The sequence below is a fragment of the Nakaseomyces glabratus genome, chromosome F, assembly GCF_010111755.1.
Source record: "Nakaseomyces glabratus chromosome F, complete sequence".
NCBI classification, from domain to species: domain Eukaryota; kingdom Fungi; phylum Ascomycota; class Saccharomycetes; order Saccharomycetales; family Saccharomycetaceae; genus Nakaseomyces; species Nakaseomyces glabratus.
Genome location: NC_088956.1, coordinates 716,372 through 735,659, shown reverse-complemented (window position 1 = coordinate 735,659; position 19,288 = coordinate 716,372). Strand labels below are relative to the sequence as shown.

At 39.4% G+C, this 19,288-nt stretch overlaps 8 protein-coding genes and 1 non-coding gene across 9 annotated transcripts; 6 read left to right on the top strand and 3 right to left on the bottom strand.

Annotated features, from left to right (window-relative positions):
- Positions 1–330: 330 nt before the first annotated feature.
- GVI51_F06853 (uncharacterized protein) lies at positions 331–2,535 on the top strand (the record flags this gene model as incomplete). Its single annotated transcript, XM_446284.2, has 1 exon — positions 331–2,535. The coding sequence occupies one exon, from the start codon at positions 331–333 to the stop codon at positions 2,533–2,535; it is 2,205 nt and encodes a 734-aa protein (XP_446284.2).
- Positions 2,536–3,074: 539 nt separating this feature from the next.
- SLD3 (Sld3p) lies at positions 3,075–5,276 on the top strand (the record flags this gene model as incomplete). The annotated part of the gene is made up of 1 exon (XM_446283.1): positions 3,075–5,276. The coding sequence occupies one exon, from the start codon at positions 3,075–3,077 to the stop codon at positions 5,274–5,276; it is 2,202 nt and encodes a 733-aa protein (XP_446283.1).
- A 122-nt stretch (positions 5,277–5,398) lies between these two features.
- GVI51_F06809 (uncharacterized protein) lies at positions 5,399–7,009 on the bottom strand (the record flags this gene model as incomplete). The annotated part of the gene is made up of 1 exon (XM_446282.1): positions 5,399–7,009. One exon carries the CDS (start codon positions 7,007–7,009, stop codon positions 5,399–5,401), a length of 1,611 nt encoding a protein of 536 aa, XP_446282.1.
- A 382-nt stretch (positions 7,010–7,391) lies between these two features.
- tW(CCA)3 lies at positions 7,392–7,499 on the top strand. The gene is made up of 2 exons: positions 7,392–7,427; positions 7,464–7,499. It is a non-coding gene; the product is annotated as a tRNA-Trp (tRNA).
- A 1,841-nt stretch (positions 7,500–9,340) lies between these two features.
- Positions 9,341–11,500, bottom strand: COQ8 (protein kinase COQ8; the record flags this gene model as incomplete). Its single annotated transcript, XM_446280.2, has 2 exons — positions 9,341–10,708; positions 11,219–11,500. The coding sequence occupies 2 exons, from the start codon at positions 11,498–11,500 to the stop codon at positions 9,341–9,343; spliced, it is 1,650 nt and encodes a 549-aa protein (XP_446280.2).
- A 415-nt stretch (positions 11,501–11,915) lies between these two features.
- On the top strand, positions 11,916–14,222 carry PRP43 (DEAH-box ATP-dependent RNA helicase PRP43; the record flags this gene model as incomplete). The annotated part of the gene is made up of 1 exon (XM_446279.1): positions 11,916–14,222. The coding sequence occupies one exon, from the start codon at positions 11,916–11,918 to the stop codon at positions 14,220–14,222; it is 2,307 nt and encodes a 768-aa protein (XP_446279.1).
- A 432-nt stretch (positions 14,223–14,654) lies between these two features.
- On the top strand, positions 14,655–15,077 carry GPG1 (Gpg1p; the record flags this gene model as incomplete). Its single annotated transcript, XM_446278.1, has 1 exon — positions 14,655–15,077. One exon carries the CDS (start codon positions 14,655–14,657, stop codon positions 15,075–15,077), a length of 423 nt encoding a protein of 140 aa, XP_446278.1.
- Positions 15,078–15,572: 495 nt separating this feature from the next.
- Positions 15,573–17,168, top strand: NAB2 (mRNA-binding protein NAB2; the record flags this gene model as incomplete). Its single annotated transcript, XM_446277.1, has 1 exon — positions 15,573–17,168. One exon carries the CDS (start codon positions 15,573–15,575, stop codon positions 17,166–17,168), a length of 1,596 nt encoding a protein of 531 aa, XP_446277.1.
- Positions 17,169–17,779: 611 nt separating this feature from the next.
- On the bottom strand, positions 17,780–18,541 carry RPS2 (40S ribosomal protein uS5; the record flags this gene model as incomplete). Its single annotated transcript, XM_446276.1, has 1 exon — positions 17,780–18,541. One exon carries the CDS (start codon positions 18,539–18,541, stop codon positions 17,780–17,782), a length of 762 nt encoding a protein of 253 aa, XP_446276.1.
- Positions 18,542–19,288: the final 747 nt, after the last annotated feature.

Sequence of the window (19,288 nt, the reverse complement as noted above, 5' to 3'; positions counted from 1 at the left end):
TTATTGTTTTGATTTAGGAAAAGTACTTATATGTGCCACTGAATAAAACTACACCTTATCATCGGAGTTGAAGAGTCCAATAATGAGTTTAAGTCATTGGTAAAAATTATAGACCTCATATCATCGATTGTAATTCTGGGGCAATTAAAGTTGACAATTCGACACTGTTGTTTGAGTGCTTATTAACATTTATTGTTGGGAACAAGTGGCAAATATAATCGATCAACGACAATCTAATAGGAGCTGCTGTCGATTATAGCAATTTAATACACATTTATTATCCATTAGTCATCTATTTCAATTAGATAACATTATAATAGCAAAGCAAATATGGTACTTGTAGATGAGAGGCGGCCGACGATGACTTCTACCAAGACAGATCAATCAGATCAGCAATCTGTGAGATGGGCAGACAAACCATCAATAAATCAAATAACAGTGAGGGGTACCATTGCAGGTATCTTCATTGGTTCATTAGTTCTGATATCTAATTTTCAGTTTGGATTACAAACCGGTTGGGTATCGATGATGTCTCTTCCATCTGCCTTATTGGCGTGTGCTATATTTAAACAATTATGGCCAGTGTTCAAACCTGATGATCCCGTTTTCACTGACGTTGAAAATGTATACGTACAAAGCTTGGCCGTTGCTATAGGGACAGGCCCTTTAGCTCTAGGTTTTGTTGGAGTCGTACCTGCAATAGAGAAATTCTTAACTTATGAAGAATCGGGCGGTACCAGAGAACAAGGCATACCTTTCACTTTTATACAGCTTTTATTATGGTCAGCAGCTCTAACTTACTTTGGGATATTTTTTGCAGTTCCACTTCGAAAGCAGGTGATTGTGAGAGAAAAGTTACCTTTCCCTAGTGGCAATGCCACTGCAACTTTGATTGCAGTTCTAAACGGAACAGAGATCATCCAAGAAGTCTCAAAGAAAGAGGTTTTACAAATGAGAAGAAGGAGATTGGAACAGTGCCCGGAGGTACTCAGAATGGATCCAGATAGTGACGATTCTACAGAAAATGCTCTGTCACCTCTGATAAATGCTGAGGCACAAAGGCAATACAACTCAACTTCACCTTCTGATATACAACCTAATAACGTGTATTTGAAGAATATTACAATTCTGGTTCAAACTTTCACAATATCATCCATTTACACTGTAATCGCTTACTTCGTTCCTGTAATTAAAGCAATCCCATTCTTGGGGAATGAACTATCAAAAAAATATTTATGGAATTTACAACCTTCGCCCGCATACTTTGGACAAGGTATAATAATGGGGTTACCAACAGTTTCATACATGCTTTTTGGATGTATCCTTGGATGGGGTATCCTAGCACCTATTGCTGTCCACAAAGGCTGGGTATCGAATGAAGAAGATGTAACTGATTGGAATGAAGGTGTACAAGGCTGGGTTTTATGGTGTTCGTTAGCAATAATGATAACCGATAGTATTGTTGGATTCCTAGTGTTACTTATCAATTCCTTAGTTAAATTCTTCATGCTTGACAATAGGAGAGTGATAATTTCGAATATGATTGATGATTCATTTGAATCGATGATATTGGAGGAGGAAGCGGCAATAAATCATCAAAGGTCTTTGAGCAGTGCTCAATCTGTAGGAACAGTTAGATTAGTTTCGCGCGATCTCGAACACGAGGTTGATCAAAAACATCTAGTCAAATATACTACTGTGCTATCAGGTATTGTTGTTTCGTCAGTTATATGCATATCGTTTGTGATTTACATTTTCGGTATAGAAGTAATTCCTGTCTATTCCATGGTACTAGCCCTTTTTACTGCATTATTCCTGTCAATATTAGCAATTAGAGCTCTGGGAGAAACGGATCTAAACCCGGTAAGTGGAATCGGTAAGATTTCTCAATTATTATTTTCTTTTATTATTCCAAAAACCCATCCATCTGCAGTACTGATCAACTTGGTTGCTGGCGGTATAGCTGAAGCAGGTGCACAGCAGGCAGGGGATTTAATGCAGGATCTGAAAACAGGCCATCTTCTTGGCGCATCACCCAGAGCGCAATTTATTGCGCAACTGATAGGCATAACATGGTCAATGTTTCTATCGTCTGTGATGTATCTCATTTACAATAGAGTTTATACCATACCAAGCATACAATTTCGTATACCAACGGCAACTGTTTGGATAGATTGTGCAAGGCTTGTAACAGGTAAGGAACTGCCTTATGGGACGCTAGAATGCTCTTTAGTTTTGGCGGTAATATTTGCAATTTTGTCTTTAATAAGAAACTGTTACAGAGAAAGAGAACTTCGGTGGATGAAATATATACCCTCTGGAGTTGCCGTGGGAATTGGACTTTTTAACTCACCTAGTTTTACAATTGCAAGATTCATTGGTGGCCTAGCTGCCCACATGTGGCTTTCGAACCATAAGGGTAACATTGATGTGAAAACTACACTTATTGTATGTAGTTCGGGTTTAATATTGGGTGAGGGTGTATGCAGTATTCTTAACATAATCTTTACTACACTCAACGTTCCACATTTTTAATACTTAGACTAATAATATATATTCATGATCATTTCTAATGTTAATCCAAATTATATTTCCATTTATTGAATACGTATAGACCAGCCGATATGGTACTTCTAATTTAAACTAAGTCGAGTGAAGTACTATCGCAATTAAACAACGCCATTCCCTTGAAATAAGAACTTTTCATTTAAATAATTAAAACAACGCTTTGTTGCTAAGTGTGTGCTATTAGGTGAGACCTTTTATATGAGAATGAGAGATTTTCTTCTCTTTGAGAAGCTCTATTCATTATATTGTTCTTTTCCCTAGTTTACCCGGAATTACCATTTGCTTGAAGCTCATCGCATAAATAATACCATGAAAGATGATAATGCCACTGGATAGACTCCGAGAGCTCGATAAATGGTAATTGGAGATTCTATTACAATCACTAGCCAAGTATAGTATTAAATCCAGAGGACATCCAGCTACTTAGTTCGCGACATTAAAAGTGCTGAAAGTTATTGTAACGGCAACGAGCTTAAACTGACCTTTTTATTAGACTACTATATGTTATGGAACAATGGAGTGTAGTTGCTACATTACCGGTATTACCACCAGATATAACCATTGCCACAGATCATCCTCGCGTAGTACATGCTAATATATTACCTGATGATGTCTTAAGTGAGGTTGGTAACACACCTATTTACTGCAAACATATTTTAACTGATGCTGACGATAAATTTTACGTGATGGAGAGATACGGCAAAGAGTACTGGGTAATATGGATAGTGGAAATGGATAAACATTCTATAACTAAGCTAATTGATCTTATAGAGTTTTCAGATGAGGTTACTACAAAGGAATTTGGGTCAACTAATGGATATCAATCTATCGATGAAATTAATAATTACGGGACAAGTAAAGCAGAATGGGATGAAATAAAGATAACCAAGATTTTTAATAGTTTTGCGGAGTCAACGAAAGACAGAAAGATTATTGGCAATTCTAGTGAACTATTTATGACTCTACCATCAAACAACGAGCAAAACAAAAATACTAGAACAGAAACCTGTCTTGTGTCAGATCCAAAAATATACTTCAATCAGAGGTATTACAGTACTCTATTTGAACTTGATAACGCCATAACTTACTTTGTTAAGTCACATTTACCTAGGGTACGAAATTTATTTAAGGCAAACACGAGTACAAGCGATTATTTGTCACAGTATATAGCACTTATCAAGAGTAGCCTAATACCAGTGAGGAACTTTGATGAACGTCATACATTGAATGGTTTAACTACCTTGTTATCAACATTTGATCCAAATAGTGAAATCCTTGAGCTACTAACAGCGTCTCAAAATTTAACTGATGATAGCTTAGGTAATGATCTATCAGAAAAGATGCTGATGCTATCAGTTCTAAAATATCGTGAACTTAAGATTCAAGTAGTTTTGCTACTTGAAATGATGCATCTACTATCTTTGGATGAACAGTTCGACAGTTTTGAGAAGCAGTACAAAAATAAATTAGAACAGAGATCTCGAAATGTAACCAGATCGTCTTTCATGCAGAGGCGCTCACGAACAAGAAAGAATCCTTCCACTAGTAGAGAGCTGGACTCTCCAAAAGGAAACGATATTAACAACAACAACGATAATAATAGTAACAATAATGTAAATGATGGTACATTCAAAATTACGACCCAAACTGATACCATCCAAAACAATATCTTTGACTTTTATGAACTACTGGATATATATTTAGATAAACTATTGATTACTGACATTTTGATGAGCTCAACGAATTTAGATAATAATAATACAGATAGTGAAAGTGATCAACCTGAGGAGAATATGGTAGAGACAAAAAAATATAACTTCCAACATTATATGAAACGTATTTTGGATAAAAACGATGAAGCTTCAGTCGTGGGCTTTGTGAATTACACATTGATACCATACTATAACAGAAAGGCACCTAATACCATTAAATTTATTATCCAAAAACTAAAGGGGCCCAGTATGCGTAAGCAACCTCTAAAGAGAATAACTACAGGGAATACTGTAAATGAATCAACTCCACTCATGGACAATTCATTCAATGATTTCTCCAATATTAATAATGGAACAGATCCACTTAGAGCGTCAAGTGTACAATATGCTAGCAGTGAAAAAAACAAAGAGGAACTGAGGAGCAGCTCTCCAAGCCGTAAATCTACTTTTCTATCACAAAGGGCTAATTCAAATCTTACAGATTTTATTGAAAAAGAGGGATCTGTTAACAAAAGGCTTTTACCGATATCGCGAACAACTTCTGATATATCTTTCCTTGAAAAACGACAATTTGCAGTTGATAATTCAAGGCATCTAGATTCACAAAATCCTCAAGTAAGTACTACATCTGACAAAAATACCCAACCAAAGATGTCTAATTCTATATCGAGACTAAAACAACAATCTTTTCGAAGAGTTGGGAGAAACAAATCAATATTCAAAAAGTCAACTGATGCAACATCTAGTTTTGCCTTTTCTCACAAAAGTATAAAGGAGGTCAACGAAACCAATACTATACAAGTCTTATCAACTCCAATGGGTAAAAGACAATCTAATTTAAAAGCGCAAGAGCAATCACCACTTATTATAGAATCGCCAGATGCAGGCATAATAGCGAAAAGCCAGACCAATGTAAAAGGGAACTCAGAGAATAATAATACCAAAACAAGTATTCCACCCAATAAAAAGGTTAAAAGACGACTATTCGCACCATAAACAAAGTAGTAATTTCAATGCAGTGATTGAACTTCCAAACGAGCAATATTATAAACGCCGTCATAATAGCATACAGAACCATTTAATAGCATCCTATACAGTATTTTAGTATATTTATATTTTTACATGTTTTCACCAAAGAAAATGGCACATGTAATCTCCTGTGCATCCTCCCGCTCCAATATGCTATGGGCAACGGTGACACCACACTTGGCCACCAGCCGCTCCTTGTCTCCCTCGCTGACCGCCTCACCTTGGCCCTCGTACACTTCAGGCAGGTCTTTCTTCAGGACAACCAGCGCTGACACAATCGCATCCACTAGCTGTCCTACCTCTTGCTTCGAAAACCGCGATGGCGTGTGCTCCCCAGCATCTCCCACCGTGACCCCTTGCTCTTCAAACACTAGCCTGGCCCAGTTGTGCAGGTTCCCCAGGAAGAACCGTATCGACTCCGGCTCCAGCACAGAGACACCACGCAGGCACCCGTAGTATGTCCCAAATGACCGGTTGGTGTCCAGGAACGTCTTCAGTAGCGTCCGTGTCACCCGCGGCTTCAGCGACTTGTACACCTGTGGGAACTTACGCAATATGTGGTCCAGCAACGACGCCGCAAAGTCCCGCACAGCATTCGTCTTCTCAAGAAACTCCACAGCACTAGCCTCGTCGTCCTTCTCAGGCGTCCCTCCTAGCCTCTTCGCCAGCAGCAGCGTCAGCACAGATGGCATCAGCGAGTGGATATATGGGTCAAGGAAGATCGACGTGTTGCTCAGCAGCGAGTACATCATCTCCAGTATCGTCCCCAGCAGTTCAAGGTCGGATAGGTTATGTGTGATCTGTTCTGCTATGAACTGGATGAAGTAGGGCACCAGCTGGTGCAGACCAGTATCCGTCTTCAAGGACATCAGTGCCGCTCCCTTCATGTGCTGGCCTTCCTCGTCCCCACTCTCAACATGCTTCGTCAGTGTACTAATGATCTGGTTGAAGTATATCTGCAGCTCCTTCGACAGCACATGCTTCACCAGTGGCTTGACATCCACGTTCTGCCCGGGCTGCACAACGCTCGCAAGATTGCTCCCACTCCCACCAACACTCTCTCCACCGACACTGCCCTTGCCCGTCCCGTTGTTACTACCACTGCTGCCTCCAAGTTGTGAGCTGCTCTCATTCAGCGCTGTCACAATGGCTCCACGCACTATCGGAGGCTGCGACTGTCTGATGTCGTTCAGGTTAGGGTTCTGCACAATTGCAGGTTGCACACCTTCGACTGCCAGCCAATGTGTCGTGAACGTAGGAACACGCGGCACTTGTGGCAGAGGCTCGTTGATCAGCTTGTCAAAGTCCACTTCTCCCTCATCCAAGTAGTACACAGACTGCCCGCCAGCAGTGTTCACCTTGGCAAACGACAGCTCTCTGTTCGAGTGTGAGCCGTCGTGGTACCCATACAGAGGCTCCACATTCAGCACACGTAGCGCTTTAGCCACATCATCCGTCGTCAGGGTGTCCCGCTTCGAGTGCCTCTTGAACTTCACCGCCTGCTCGATAATCTCCAGTATACGGTACTCGACGTCCATCGCAAGCGCCTTCAGCACTTCCTCGTTGACATTTTCCAGACCCAGGGACTCCGCAACATCTCGTACTGTGTCCTGGGGAGACCAGATGGTGAAGGACTGTTGCAATGCACTCGCATCCTCATTTTGATCATCTATTGTTTTTGCTTTTTGTGACATGCTCATTGTTTAGCTAATTATTCGTGTAGCAGAGCTATGAAAGCAAGTGTTCAAAAATTGCTATCTGCAATTATGGATATTCAATCCTAGCCAATATACGTATCAGTTTCGCAGTAATTTTCTTGGTATTCGAACAATACCAAATGATACCACAAAGGACAATCAACTAATAGCGAACTCTCACTGCTTTAACACCTTGAATCCAGTACCAATGCAACTCTGAATACAAAGTACAGTGTTTTGTATGACTTATGTTATTACTATTCGTGCTGGTTAAATTCAAGGTTTGTTTCGGCTATGTTATATACATAGTTGTGTACGACATATTTTTTCAACAAATTTGATGTAGTACAGTATCTTGCGTGGCAAAAATTCACAACAAATAGATGAAGCGGTGGCTCAATGGTAGAGCTTTCGACTCCAGTTAAACTCTGGGATTTCCTCGGAATTCATGATTGCAATCGAAGGGTTGCAGGTTCAATTCCTGTCCGTTTCATTTATATTTTTTTTTGCTTCTTGACAGTTGCAATTGAATAGTAATAATACTGACGCAGTAAAGTAGACTTTTCATTATTAAACTATAATAACAGCGACTACAGTATAATTCTCTATGTTTCTTAATATTTCCTGTTCGATTAAAAGGTTTAATAATTCACAAAAGTTACATTAATATATTTATTAAGGTCTATCATTACTTATCTTACATGTTCACATGTGATATGGTTACATACTATCAGAGGAGACTACAGCCACTGTGAGCTTATTTCCTTCGTTAGATAAGTCTAAAGTTTGCATGATTCAAACTTTGATACCGAATGCAATGCACATTTCTATCAACCCTCCGTGGTTTCACTGTGCGTAATGCAATGGAACAGGCTCCGTACCTGCCCGCCAATAATTATATTGGCCACTCCATTTGCAGCTGCCATTAAAAAAATCTATCACTGGTTTTCGTTAGAGCCAATGTATCGTCTAGGGTATATCTTCAATAAGTAAACCACAAATATAGTACAAAGTAATTCCTTTAGCCGCTCGAAAGAGGGAAGGAATTTCTTCCAAGAGGTATTATACCTCTGACTATCCGATTCTGAGGGAGCCACTCCAAAATGGATGGCTCCCTGGTATATTTTAGAAGAGAGAAATGGAGAAAATAAAACTATCAGCTCCTGACTCAGCTCATTTTGATCTATCTTTATATATGAAAATATTGTCGGTGTAATGGAATGCATAAAGAAGACTTTTCCGATTAAGAAAAGGGGAATGATCTAAAAACATGGCTGGATATTGTTGCTCTTTTTAGAGTTATCCTAACGTTTAGGACCCGCTACCGAAGTAAGTTAAAAGTTAAGTTGCAACAAACAGGTCCAGAACAACCAACTTGGTAATCTACTGATGCAACTGCTCATTCTCTGGGTAGGATCTAACCACTGTTCTCACTAACGTAACCGTATCAGGCATTGCTTAGTATAGGGGTCTTGGCACTGTATTACAAGCTTATATTATAAAAAATCGCAAATCCATGTCCTCACGGTTTTCTATAGAGTACAACACCCTCAATGTGTCACTACAGTAAAGCTCACTCCTCGATGATATCGTTCAGAAAAGGGTTGTCAATCTAAGAAAGAGCAGAGTCCCTAGGATCCAATCCCCATTGTCCTCCGATCCTATCTTTATTCACACAGCAAAAGAATGTTGCCCTTTCAAAATGTACATACTTTTCTGTGCAAAGTGAGAATACCGTACTCGTAAATCCCTCTATTTGGGCATCGTCGATCATTCTATAGTGAGAAGGCTTTGAAGTCACTACGAATATAGGATATTGCCGGGATGCTCGATGAGGAATTTTAGGTTGATGAAGTCATCGGTAATTGGCTAAATTAATGTTCAACTTAAATCGATATATAGGGGTGTGGAATTTATTAAGCACAGCAATACCTGCTTTGGTGCGGTATTTGTTAATTTAAGGCACTGGATTGGACCCTACTGAATGCAATAAGAGGTGTTCTATGTAGATGTTGTGTGCGAGTTTTAGTTACAATTTCGCTTCTATTACATGCTAGTAATTCATATGGCTAAACGTATCATTGGCTGATTGAATTCATCTAGTCTCACCTTCTGATGCTCAGATTTCTAGAATACGATCGCCCTTACAAGTAAAACATGTAGAAAACTATTACTTCATAAAAAAAAAACAATATACAAGAGTGAAAATATAACGTTCTATAAACAGTAACAAAATCAGGGTAGTAGACTCAAATTAATGCACTCCTGTGGTGCACTCATCTTTGAATCTTCCCCTTTTACTAATGAGTAAGAAAACCAATCAACTTAAATGATTCATTCCTTCAATGCAAAATATTTAGAGAAAAGCTTTGCACAATGTACCGATGCCTCCATTCTTGCACATAAAAGAAATATACCACTGAACTTCCTGTGCAATGAATATGTTTCTTCTGGTGGGGGGCATAGTCTTTCGTTAACCATTAGACCGATATTTCCTCTGATTCTGTCGGAGACAGTCTGGTTAGCAAAATCAAATACATCTTCAACAGACCCTCTGAAAGGTTCACCAAGAGTCATAACACTATCTACATGAGCATCTTTCATACTTTGGGATTCTAGACCAGTTAGGTAGCCAAGTTCTTTGGACATTTCATACGCACCTGCTCGATTTTCTTGAGTAGCATATGTTAATAATTTTCTATATTTCTTAATGAAATCTGAGGGGAATGGTCTAGAAGCGCCGAAATCAAGTAGCTCGATCTTGTTTGTTTTTGCGTTATACAAGAAGTTCGCCCAATTTGGATCAGTTTGCATGAATTCAAAGACTGCAATTTCTTCCAAACATAGTCTCATAATATTTTCAGAAATAAAGTTTCTAATTTCTTGTGAGTTACTTTCATTCTTCAAGTTCATTATTTCAGTACCTTCCATTCTGGACATTGTGAGAACATTTTCAGTTGTAAATTCTTCATATACATGGGGCACAACAAATACCGGGTCGTCCTTTAGCAAAAGTTCGAACCTTTGCAAAGCTTTTGCTTCTCTTATATAGTCACATTCCCATTTTAATTCAGTTCTGGCGTTTGCAACTGTCTTATCTAGGAAAAGACCTTTAGGTAAAAGACGTGAAGCAGTTAGCAGAAGAAGCAGATTGTTTAAATCAGAATCAATAGAGTCCTTAACACCTGGGTATTGTACTTTAACAACAATTTTAGTACCGTCTAGCAGTTCACCATTATGAACCTGGCCAATACTAGCAGCTGCTATTGGAATCTTATCAAAAGATTTAAATTTTGCCTCCCAATTATCACCCAATTCTTTTGTCATGACTTTTTCTAGCTGTCTTCTGGGCATATAATTGGCGCTGTTTTGAACCCGGGATAAGATCTCATACAATTCCCTTGGCAGTATTTTTTCGTCCTGGAAAGACATCATTTGGCCTATTTTGAGAGCAGCACCTCTCATTTGGGAGAATTTCTTTGTAATTCTGTCGATGTTGCTCTCGGATAAGATCAGGGATTTCCAGTTGGGCGATTGGCCCTTGGATACCTGTGATAAACCTTCCGCTGCTGCATTCATACCGATACCTGCTGCCAAAGAACCATAGTGGAATAAACGTGATATTCTTGACGCTGGCACTTGTGAACTTCTTTCATTAGCAAGTTTCTCTCGCTCTTCCTCAGTTAGCTCTTTTGTAGGTTTCTATTATAAGCTTCATAATTGCCATATAATTATTACACACACATAAGAATTTATGCAAATGAAATAAAGAGTTATAGCAAAAATATGATATTTGATTGTTAGTTTTACGTTCATTTGAATAACAGTATAAAAAGACTCTAAGTGACTGCAAAAATGGAACTGTGTATACGGATAGAAAGGGGTCATAGGTGCAATGGTTTATCTCATTTATATTAACGTTAGTAGAATACACCTATGGATACAAAAATGTTTGTTCTATTTGTTTCATGACCACGTCAGTTGAACCTGCAACTAACGCTAATATCCCTTACTAAACAATCATTGAGATTATATTTCTTGATAACCACATTGATGCTCAAAAAAATGTAACACAAAGTGTCTAAGCCAGATAGGCATTATATATACAGCGGTTTTGCCATCAATATCCGATCGAGTTCACATACATTAGATGAATTCTGGAGTTAAGATATAAAGTACGATAAGTTGTTATGCTTATCAATGAAAACATACCTGGATACTTCTCCTCGATGAAGTAGAATAGTGTCTCACACCAGCTTTGTTGCTGTGTTTGACATGGGTTTGGCCGTTCCGAAGCGACTTCGATAGACTCTTAGCCTCTTCCCAAGCAGGATCGTGGTACCATTGGAATTGTGATAAGATAGGTCTCAAAACAATGGACGTATTAACGTATTGCTTGGCAGATTTTCCTCCAAATTGAATTGACTCTTTAATGGCCTCCTTTGCGGAGCCTCCAACACAATAGGCGTAATACAGTGCTTTCCTTGCAGACATTACCCTTTGTCAGTACAACTTTGTCTGGTGCAGTTTTAGAAGCGCTATTGAATGGATAGCAAAAACAGCCTATTTAAAAGTTTAAAAGGTAGAGCAATTACAAATAGTAATACAAGACTAGGAGTAGTCCACCAATTGTGCAAATAGTTGCTAATGGTTACTCTAATGGCAGTTTAACGATAGTGGAATAGCCCTTGCTCCAGTTGGACTTCTTTCTTTTTGGGCGAAGTGAAGTCTTCGTGAAAAATTTTGGGAAAATTTGCGATGAGCATCTCAAAATATATACTTTTGCAATAGTGAACTGTAGTATTGGCTTGTTATATGATAATTGAACTGTCTATTAGTAGCAGTGTATCTTTCTACTGGAAGTTGAATAGGAAGTTGTATTAAACACAAGAAATAAGGACACATAACAATGGGTTCTAAGAGAAGATTTTCAGGTTCGCAGCATGAACATGCTGATCCAGTTGCAACCTCGATTCCCGAACATGCAGCTGAGATAGCCGAGGATTTGACAAAGAAGCACCCTATTCCACCGGAGGAACCACTTGTTCATCATGATGCGGGCGAGTTTAACGGCCTAGTACGTCACAAGACTACTGTTGAACAGGCTAACAAGTTAGAGACTGGTAAAATCAACCCATTCACAGGTAACCAATTCAGTGAGAAATACTTTGGTATTCTGAAAGTGAGAAAAGATCTTCCGGTTCATGCACAGAGAGCTGAGTTTCTAAAGATTTACCAGGAGAACCAGATTATGGTCTTTGTTGGTGAAACTGGTTCCGGTAAGACCACTCAAATCCCACAATTTGTATTGTTCGATGAGATGCCCCACTTAGAAAACACTCAGATTGCATGTACCCAGCCTCGTCGTGTTGCTGCAATGTCTGTTGCACAAAGAGTTGCTGAAGAAATGGATGTCAAGTTAGGTGAAGAGGTTGGTTACTCTATCAGATTTGAAAACAAGACCTCCAACAAGACTATATTGAAATATATGACAGACGGTATGTTATTGAGAGAAGCTATGGAGGACCATGACCTAAAGAGATACTCATGTATTATTCTAGATGAAGCGCACGAACGTACTTTGGCAACAGATATTTTAATGGGTTTGATCAAGCAAGTTGTGTTAAGAAGACCTGATTTGAAGATTATTGTCATGTCTGCTACTTTAGATGCCGAAAAATTCCAAAACTACTTCCATAACGCTCCTTTACTGGCCGTTCCAGGTAGAACATACCCAGTTGAATTGTACTATACTCCAGAATTTCAAAGAGATTACCTGGATTCTGCCATCCGTACTGTTTTGCAAATTCATGCTACAGAGGAAGCTGGTGATATACTTCTCTTCTTAACTGGTGAAGATGAAATTGAAGACGCAGTTAGGAAGATATCTCTAGAAGGTGATCAATTGGTTAGAGAAGAAGGCTGCGGGCCACTTTCGGTTTATCCCCTATACGGTTCATTACCACCTCATCAACAACAAAGAATTTTTGAACCTGCACCTGAATCACATAATGGTAGACCTGGTAGAAAGGTTGTCGTTTCCACAAATATTGCAGAAACATCGTTGACCATTGACGGTATTGTTTATGTTGTTGACCCAGGTTTCTCAAAACAAAAGGTGTATAATCCTAGAATAAGGGTCGAATCTTTGTTGGTTTCACCAATTTCTAAGGCTTCTGCTCAACAAAGAGCTGGTAGAGCAGGTCGTACTAGACCAGGTAAGTGTTTCAGACTATATACTGAAGAAGCATTTCAAAAGGAGCTTATTGAACAAAGTTACCCAGAAATTCTACGTTCAAACTTGTCATCAACCGTTTTGGAGTTAAAGAAACTAGGTATCGATGACTTGGTCCATTTCGATTTCATGGACCCACCAGCTCCAGAGACAATGATGAGAGCGTTGGAAGAACTAAATTATCTTGCCTGTCTTGATGACGAAGGTAATCTGACCGCCTTAGGTAGACTTGCATCACAATTCCCATTGGATCCAATGCTGGCTGTAATGCTAATTGGTGCTTTTGAATTCAAGTGTTCCCAGGAGATATTAACAATTGTTGCTATGCTTTCTGTTCCTAATGTATTCATCCGTCCATCTAAGGACAAGAAGCGTGCTGATGACGCCAAGAACATTTTTGCTCACCCGGATGGTGACCACATTACTCTTCTAAATGTCTACCATGCTTTCAAGTCAGACGAAGCGTATGAGTACGGTATCAATAAGTGGTGTCGTGACCATTACTTGAATTACAGATCCCTATCGGCAGCTGATAACATCCGTTCACAGTTGGAAAGACTAATGATACGTCATAACTTAGAGCTAAACACTACTGATTATGAGAGCCCTCAATATTTTGACAACATCAGGAAGGCACTGGCTGCAGGTTTCTTTATGCAAGTCGCGAAGAAGAGATCCGGTGGTAAGGGTTACATTACAGTTAAGGACAACCAGGACGTATTAATCCACCCAAGTACGGTGTTGGGCCACGATGCAGAGTGGGTTATTTACAATGAATTTGTGCTTACATCAAAGAATTATATTAGGACAGTCACCTCGGTAAGACCTGAATGGTTGATCGAACTGGCACCAGCATATTACGATCTAGACAACTTCCAAAAGGGTGATGTCAAGCTTTCATTGGAAAGAATCCAAGAGAAGGTAGAAAGAATGAAGGAACTCAAGAAAGGTAAGGATAAAAAGAAAAGCAAGAAGAAATAATGCTGAGAATATGACGGTCATATGTTTTTCGCCATACTGAGTATATATACTAGGCCTGAACTTGAAATACCATGAGAAGGCAACTATAGTTTGGTTTGATAGAATTATGTAATACGATATAAAACAATATATTTAAGACATTTAAAAGGCAGATTGGTTCTATGATACCATAACCTGTACCTATAAGTCTTGATATAGGTAGTCACTTAGTCATGTGCTGAGTCATCGTCCATACTTATGGGATCAGCATTCCCCGTATTCGTACATATATGAAGAGCATCGGTGCGGGAATTTAAAACATGGGGGGAATCATTTGGAGCTGCTCGCCTGTATTATATAAGGACAATAAACGGTTTGTTTTATCTACCGTACTATACCATCAAGTTCTGCTAACCTAATTTACCTGAATAGTTTCAAACAATTTGCGTCACAATGGACTACAAGACTACTTATATACAATATTCGGAGACCACTAGGGGAAATGAGACCCGTAGCGAAGGGTTGATATACCAGGATAAAGGTGATGGCTCGGGTCTTGCCGAGATTATGCTATTTACTAAGGTACAACAAAACCTTATGGATGTTACTAGGGAGCTACGCGATGTGACGGATCAGATATACAGTTACCGTGAATCTCCAGGCAGTGTGGCCTGCACAAAGGACACATTACCCACGTTGATGGCAATGCTGATGGATCACAGAGAAAGAGCAAGGAGACAGTACAAGGATATCTTGGCCACAAAATACTCAGAACATCACTGGGATTTGGAAAACATTGTTAAAGAGCTAGAGGCAGAACTGTCAAGAACCGACGAACTGCTATCTCTGTATCCACATCGTGGAACTTTACGCTAGTTTATAAAGTCCACAACTACCAATCCCTTAACTCTTCCTGCATGATGACTTTGATGAATTTATAAGCCAAGTGGTATCCTCGAGTACAATCTATATTATCAGTTGACAGTCATGCCTCAACAATACAAAAAATTTAAAGGGAGAATACATATAAAAATCTGTAGTTCCACTTTTATAACTGGGATAATGGGTGTAGATATAATTAGAGTATATACTCGGAAATAGAATACTGTTTATAGCCTAAGGATAGACTACTCTATTCAGCCTGTTGTGATATAAGTCATATGATCTATAACCGTATGAAATGTCTTTGATCCGGCTGGTGGCGTTCGGAGTGAAATTTTTCAATTTTTCGCTGCAAAACTGAAAAAGTATAAAAGGCAGACGGTTACAAGCTGCGATGGCTTCACAGTTTCCAGAAGCATAACAGAGAGCAAGATAACTGGATTATACACATTTGAATTGAATCCTAGAGGTTAGAAAATAGTAAAAATTATGTCGCAAGAGCAGTACACTGAGAATCTGAAAGTTATAGTGGCTGAGAGACTTAAAGGAGTTCCCAACTTCAACGAGGACATAACGTATGTCGCCGAGTACATCGTTCTATTGATTGTTAACGGTGGTACTGTTGAATCAGTGGTGCAAGAGTTATCGTCCTTGTTTGATTCTGTTTCCCCTGAGGCTTTGCAGGATGTTGTCCAGACAACTTTCTTTGCATTGGAAGCATTGCAACAAGGTGAATCCTTAGAGAACATTGTCGATAAGATAAGGATGATGAATGCTCAGAGTGCTGGTGGCAATATACCCGATCAACAACAGCAGCAGCAACAGCAGCAGCAGCAACAAGAACAATTAATGCAACAACAGCAGCAGCAGCAGCAACAACAACAACAACCAAGCCAAGGATCTATGCTGGTTTCTCAACATGCGACCTCTCAAACCGAGCAATCTAGTCAACCCGTATCGGCATTTCAAGACGTTATTAATGCATCGACTCAGAATGGTAACGGAGACGTATCTCAACCACAATCTGCATTCCAAGCAGTTAACACCCAGCCCAAATTCCAATCCCGTGGCGGTGGTGTAGGTAAATCTCGTAGAGGTGCCCGTGGCGCTAGCAGGGGTGGTTTACGTAACACCTATAATAGTCGCGAGAATGCAAACACCAATAATAGATTTAATCCTTTAGCCCGTGCTCTTGGAATGGTCGATGGCAAGGATCAAAATGTAAACTTTGTGCGCACCAAGAAAGAAGGTCGTTGTAAAGTTTTCCCTCATTGTCCATTGGGTAGATCATGTCCTCATGCACATCCAACAAAGGTGTGTAGCGAGTATCCAAACTGTCCCAAGGCACCAGGCACTTGTGAATTCTTGCATCCAAATGAAGATGAAGAACTAATGAAAGAAATCGAGAAGACTCGTGAAGAGTTCCAGCAAAGAAAGCTAGCTTTATTAGCCGCTAAGAAGAAGCCAGTACAGACTGGTATTGTATTATGTAAATTTGGTACTTTATGTTCCAATCCAATGTGTCCATTTGGTCACCCAACACCTGCAAATGAAGACGCTAAGGTTATTGACTTAATGTGGTGTCCAAACAACTTAACCTGTGAAGATCCACAATGTACAAAGGCCCACTCCTCTTTGTCAAAGATTAGAGAAGCGAAGCCAATGACTGTTAAGAAGGTTTCTGCACCTCCAGCAATGGCACGTCCACCTGTTGAGAAATCTTTGGAGCAATGTAAATATGGTATCCATTGTACTAACAAGCGTTGTAAGTTCAGACATGCTAAATCCCACGTTATGTGTCGTGATGGTGCTAACTGTACTAGAATTGATTGTTTCTTTGGTCATCCAATCAACGAAGATTGTCGTTTTGGTGTTGAGTGTAAGAACGCAGCCTGCCTATTCAGACATCCAGAGGGACGTGTATTGCCAGACAAGAAGCAACAGCCTCAGGGTGGTGACCAACAACAGAACCAGGCACAGTTTGCCTTCCCAGCACAGGGTATTCAAACAACCAACCGAGTGTTTGCTTTGCCTGATAGTTCAAACATCGAAGCAGCTCCTCAACAAGACATGGATATGAACTGAATTACCACTCATTATCACGAAATTATAGTTACTCTATTGGTATTTTTAATGAATTCAAAATTATCTGATTATTTAATTTAGAACAAACAAAAAACAAAAACAAAAAGCTAAAAAACAAATAAATAGAATTATACAAAAACCATTTGCAATAAATGGTTGTCAATCTTGTAAGTAAGAAGTAGATTCTTCAGCCGTTAGTTGCTGGGTGTCTTGCATGTGTTGTGATGGTATTATACATTATGGAAAGTCTAACGTGGACGCATTAGCAAAACTGTAGGAGTAATTCTTGGTTAAACCGTGTAGTATTAAACGTTACAGGCTCATGAAATTACGCTACATGCATTTGTAGGAGGGCGCAGCTCTACTTGTAGATAGTAATAATAGCCATGAAGGTGGTAAAATGGAAACGAGCGATAACAAAATGGGTCCGTCCCAAGTGTTAGTAATTCCAGTAGACCTTGCAAGAACAAAATATTTAATATGGAATGAGTACATTGTGAACAGCATCTATAATTTGATGTGGGTAAGAATGAAGTATTAAAAACTATAAAATTGTACAAAAATTATTGAAAATGTTATACATGAATGAGAAATTACTTTCTACTATTCGTTTAGTACTTCTTCTTTTGAGCAGAGGCCTCATCGGAGTAGACATCCAATGGGGACAATGGCAATGGGTGTTCGGTCCACAAGTCTGGGGTCAAGAAAGCGTAAGTGTTACCAATGGCAACGAAAGCGGCCTTCAAGGTGTTTTCCAAAGTTCTGGTCTTACCGTTGGATTGAGTGTAGACATCTTCAACACCAGCCAATTGCATCAACTTCTTGACAGCTGGGGAAGCGACGATACCAGAACCTCTTGGGGCTGGGATCAATCTAACAGTGACGGAACCACACTTACCAGTGGTCTTGGTAGCCAAAGAGTGAGGTTGACCCAAGTTGGTACCCCAGTAACCTCTTCTGATTGGGATAACAGACAACTTAGCAATGATGATACCAGCTCTGATGGCACCAGCGACTTCCTTAGCGGTCTTAATACCTAGACCAACGTGACCGTTGGAGTCACCGACAACAACGACAGCCTTAAATCTGGTTCTTTGACCGGCACGGGTTTGCTTTTGAACTGGCTTGATGTTCATAACTTCATCTTGCAAGTTTGGCAACAAGGTGTCGATGATTTGGAATTCCTTAACTGGCAAAGAGTGCAAGAAGATTTCTTCGATAGAAGAGATCTTACCAGCCTTCACTAGTCTACCTAGCTTGGTAACTGGAACCCATCCCTTTTCTTCGGTGTTTCTACCACCTCTTCTGTTACCACCTCTTCTGTTTCTACCACCGAAACCACCTCTTCTTTGTTGACCTTCTGGAGCAGACATTGTTCTAGTTTGTTGTTAGAATTTCTTCTTATTTATAAAAAAATGTCGGAATGGAACACGGAAAGTTGATGTTGGTAACTTTCAATCGACAAATATGTATTAAGAATAAAATTCTGTTGGATTGCACACGACTGTGAGTTAGCGCTGAATACAAAGACAGTCCAGAAACACTACTTACTACACTATCAAACTAGCCTATAACTTTATAAAAAGTGAAAAAAAAAAATTGTTTGGTTGTGATGAAAAGTTTCAACCTTCTGGCAGACGAAGAAACTGAGTTTTTCAATTTTTTTTTCAAAATTTCAAAGTTTGGCCCACACAAATTACCACATTAGGCAATTATGGTACAAAAAGGATGCAAGGATGTTTCTGGTGTGTGGTGTAAGGATGTTAGTACTCTTGAACAGTCACATTATCACTATAATATGTATTTAGTCAGGTGATATTCGTGTAAATGTGTATTTGTGCCCGTAAAATATTACTAACTGGTCACGTTATATTTAGCTACATACATAGGCATTTTGCCGTTCAATGATATATTTAGTGATCCCAATAATAACAGTGAAATGAAGCTGGCCATATACTTTTTAGTAAAACTTCTGACTAGAATACCAGCCGAATAGGTAGGGATTATTCACAGAACTTTACACTGGTGATTGGTACTCTTGTTCAAAACGCCATTTGTATGGTATTGTGTTGAATAGTAGAACACTCACTCACCAATGGTCATAAACGCATTGCGATAAC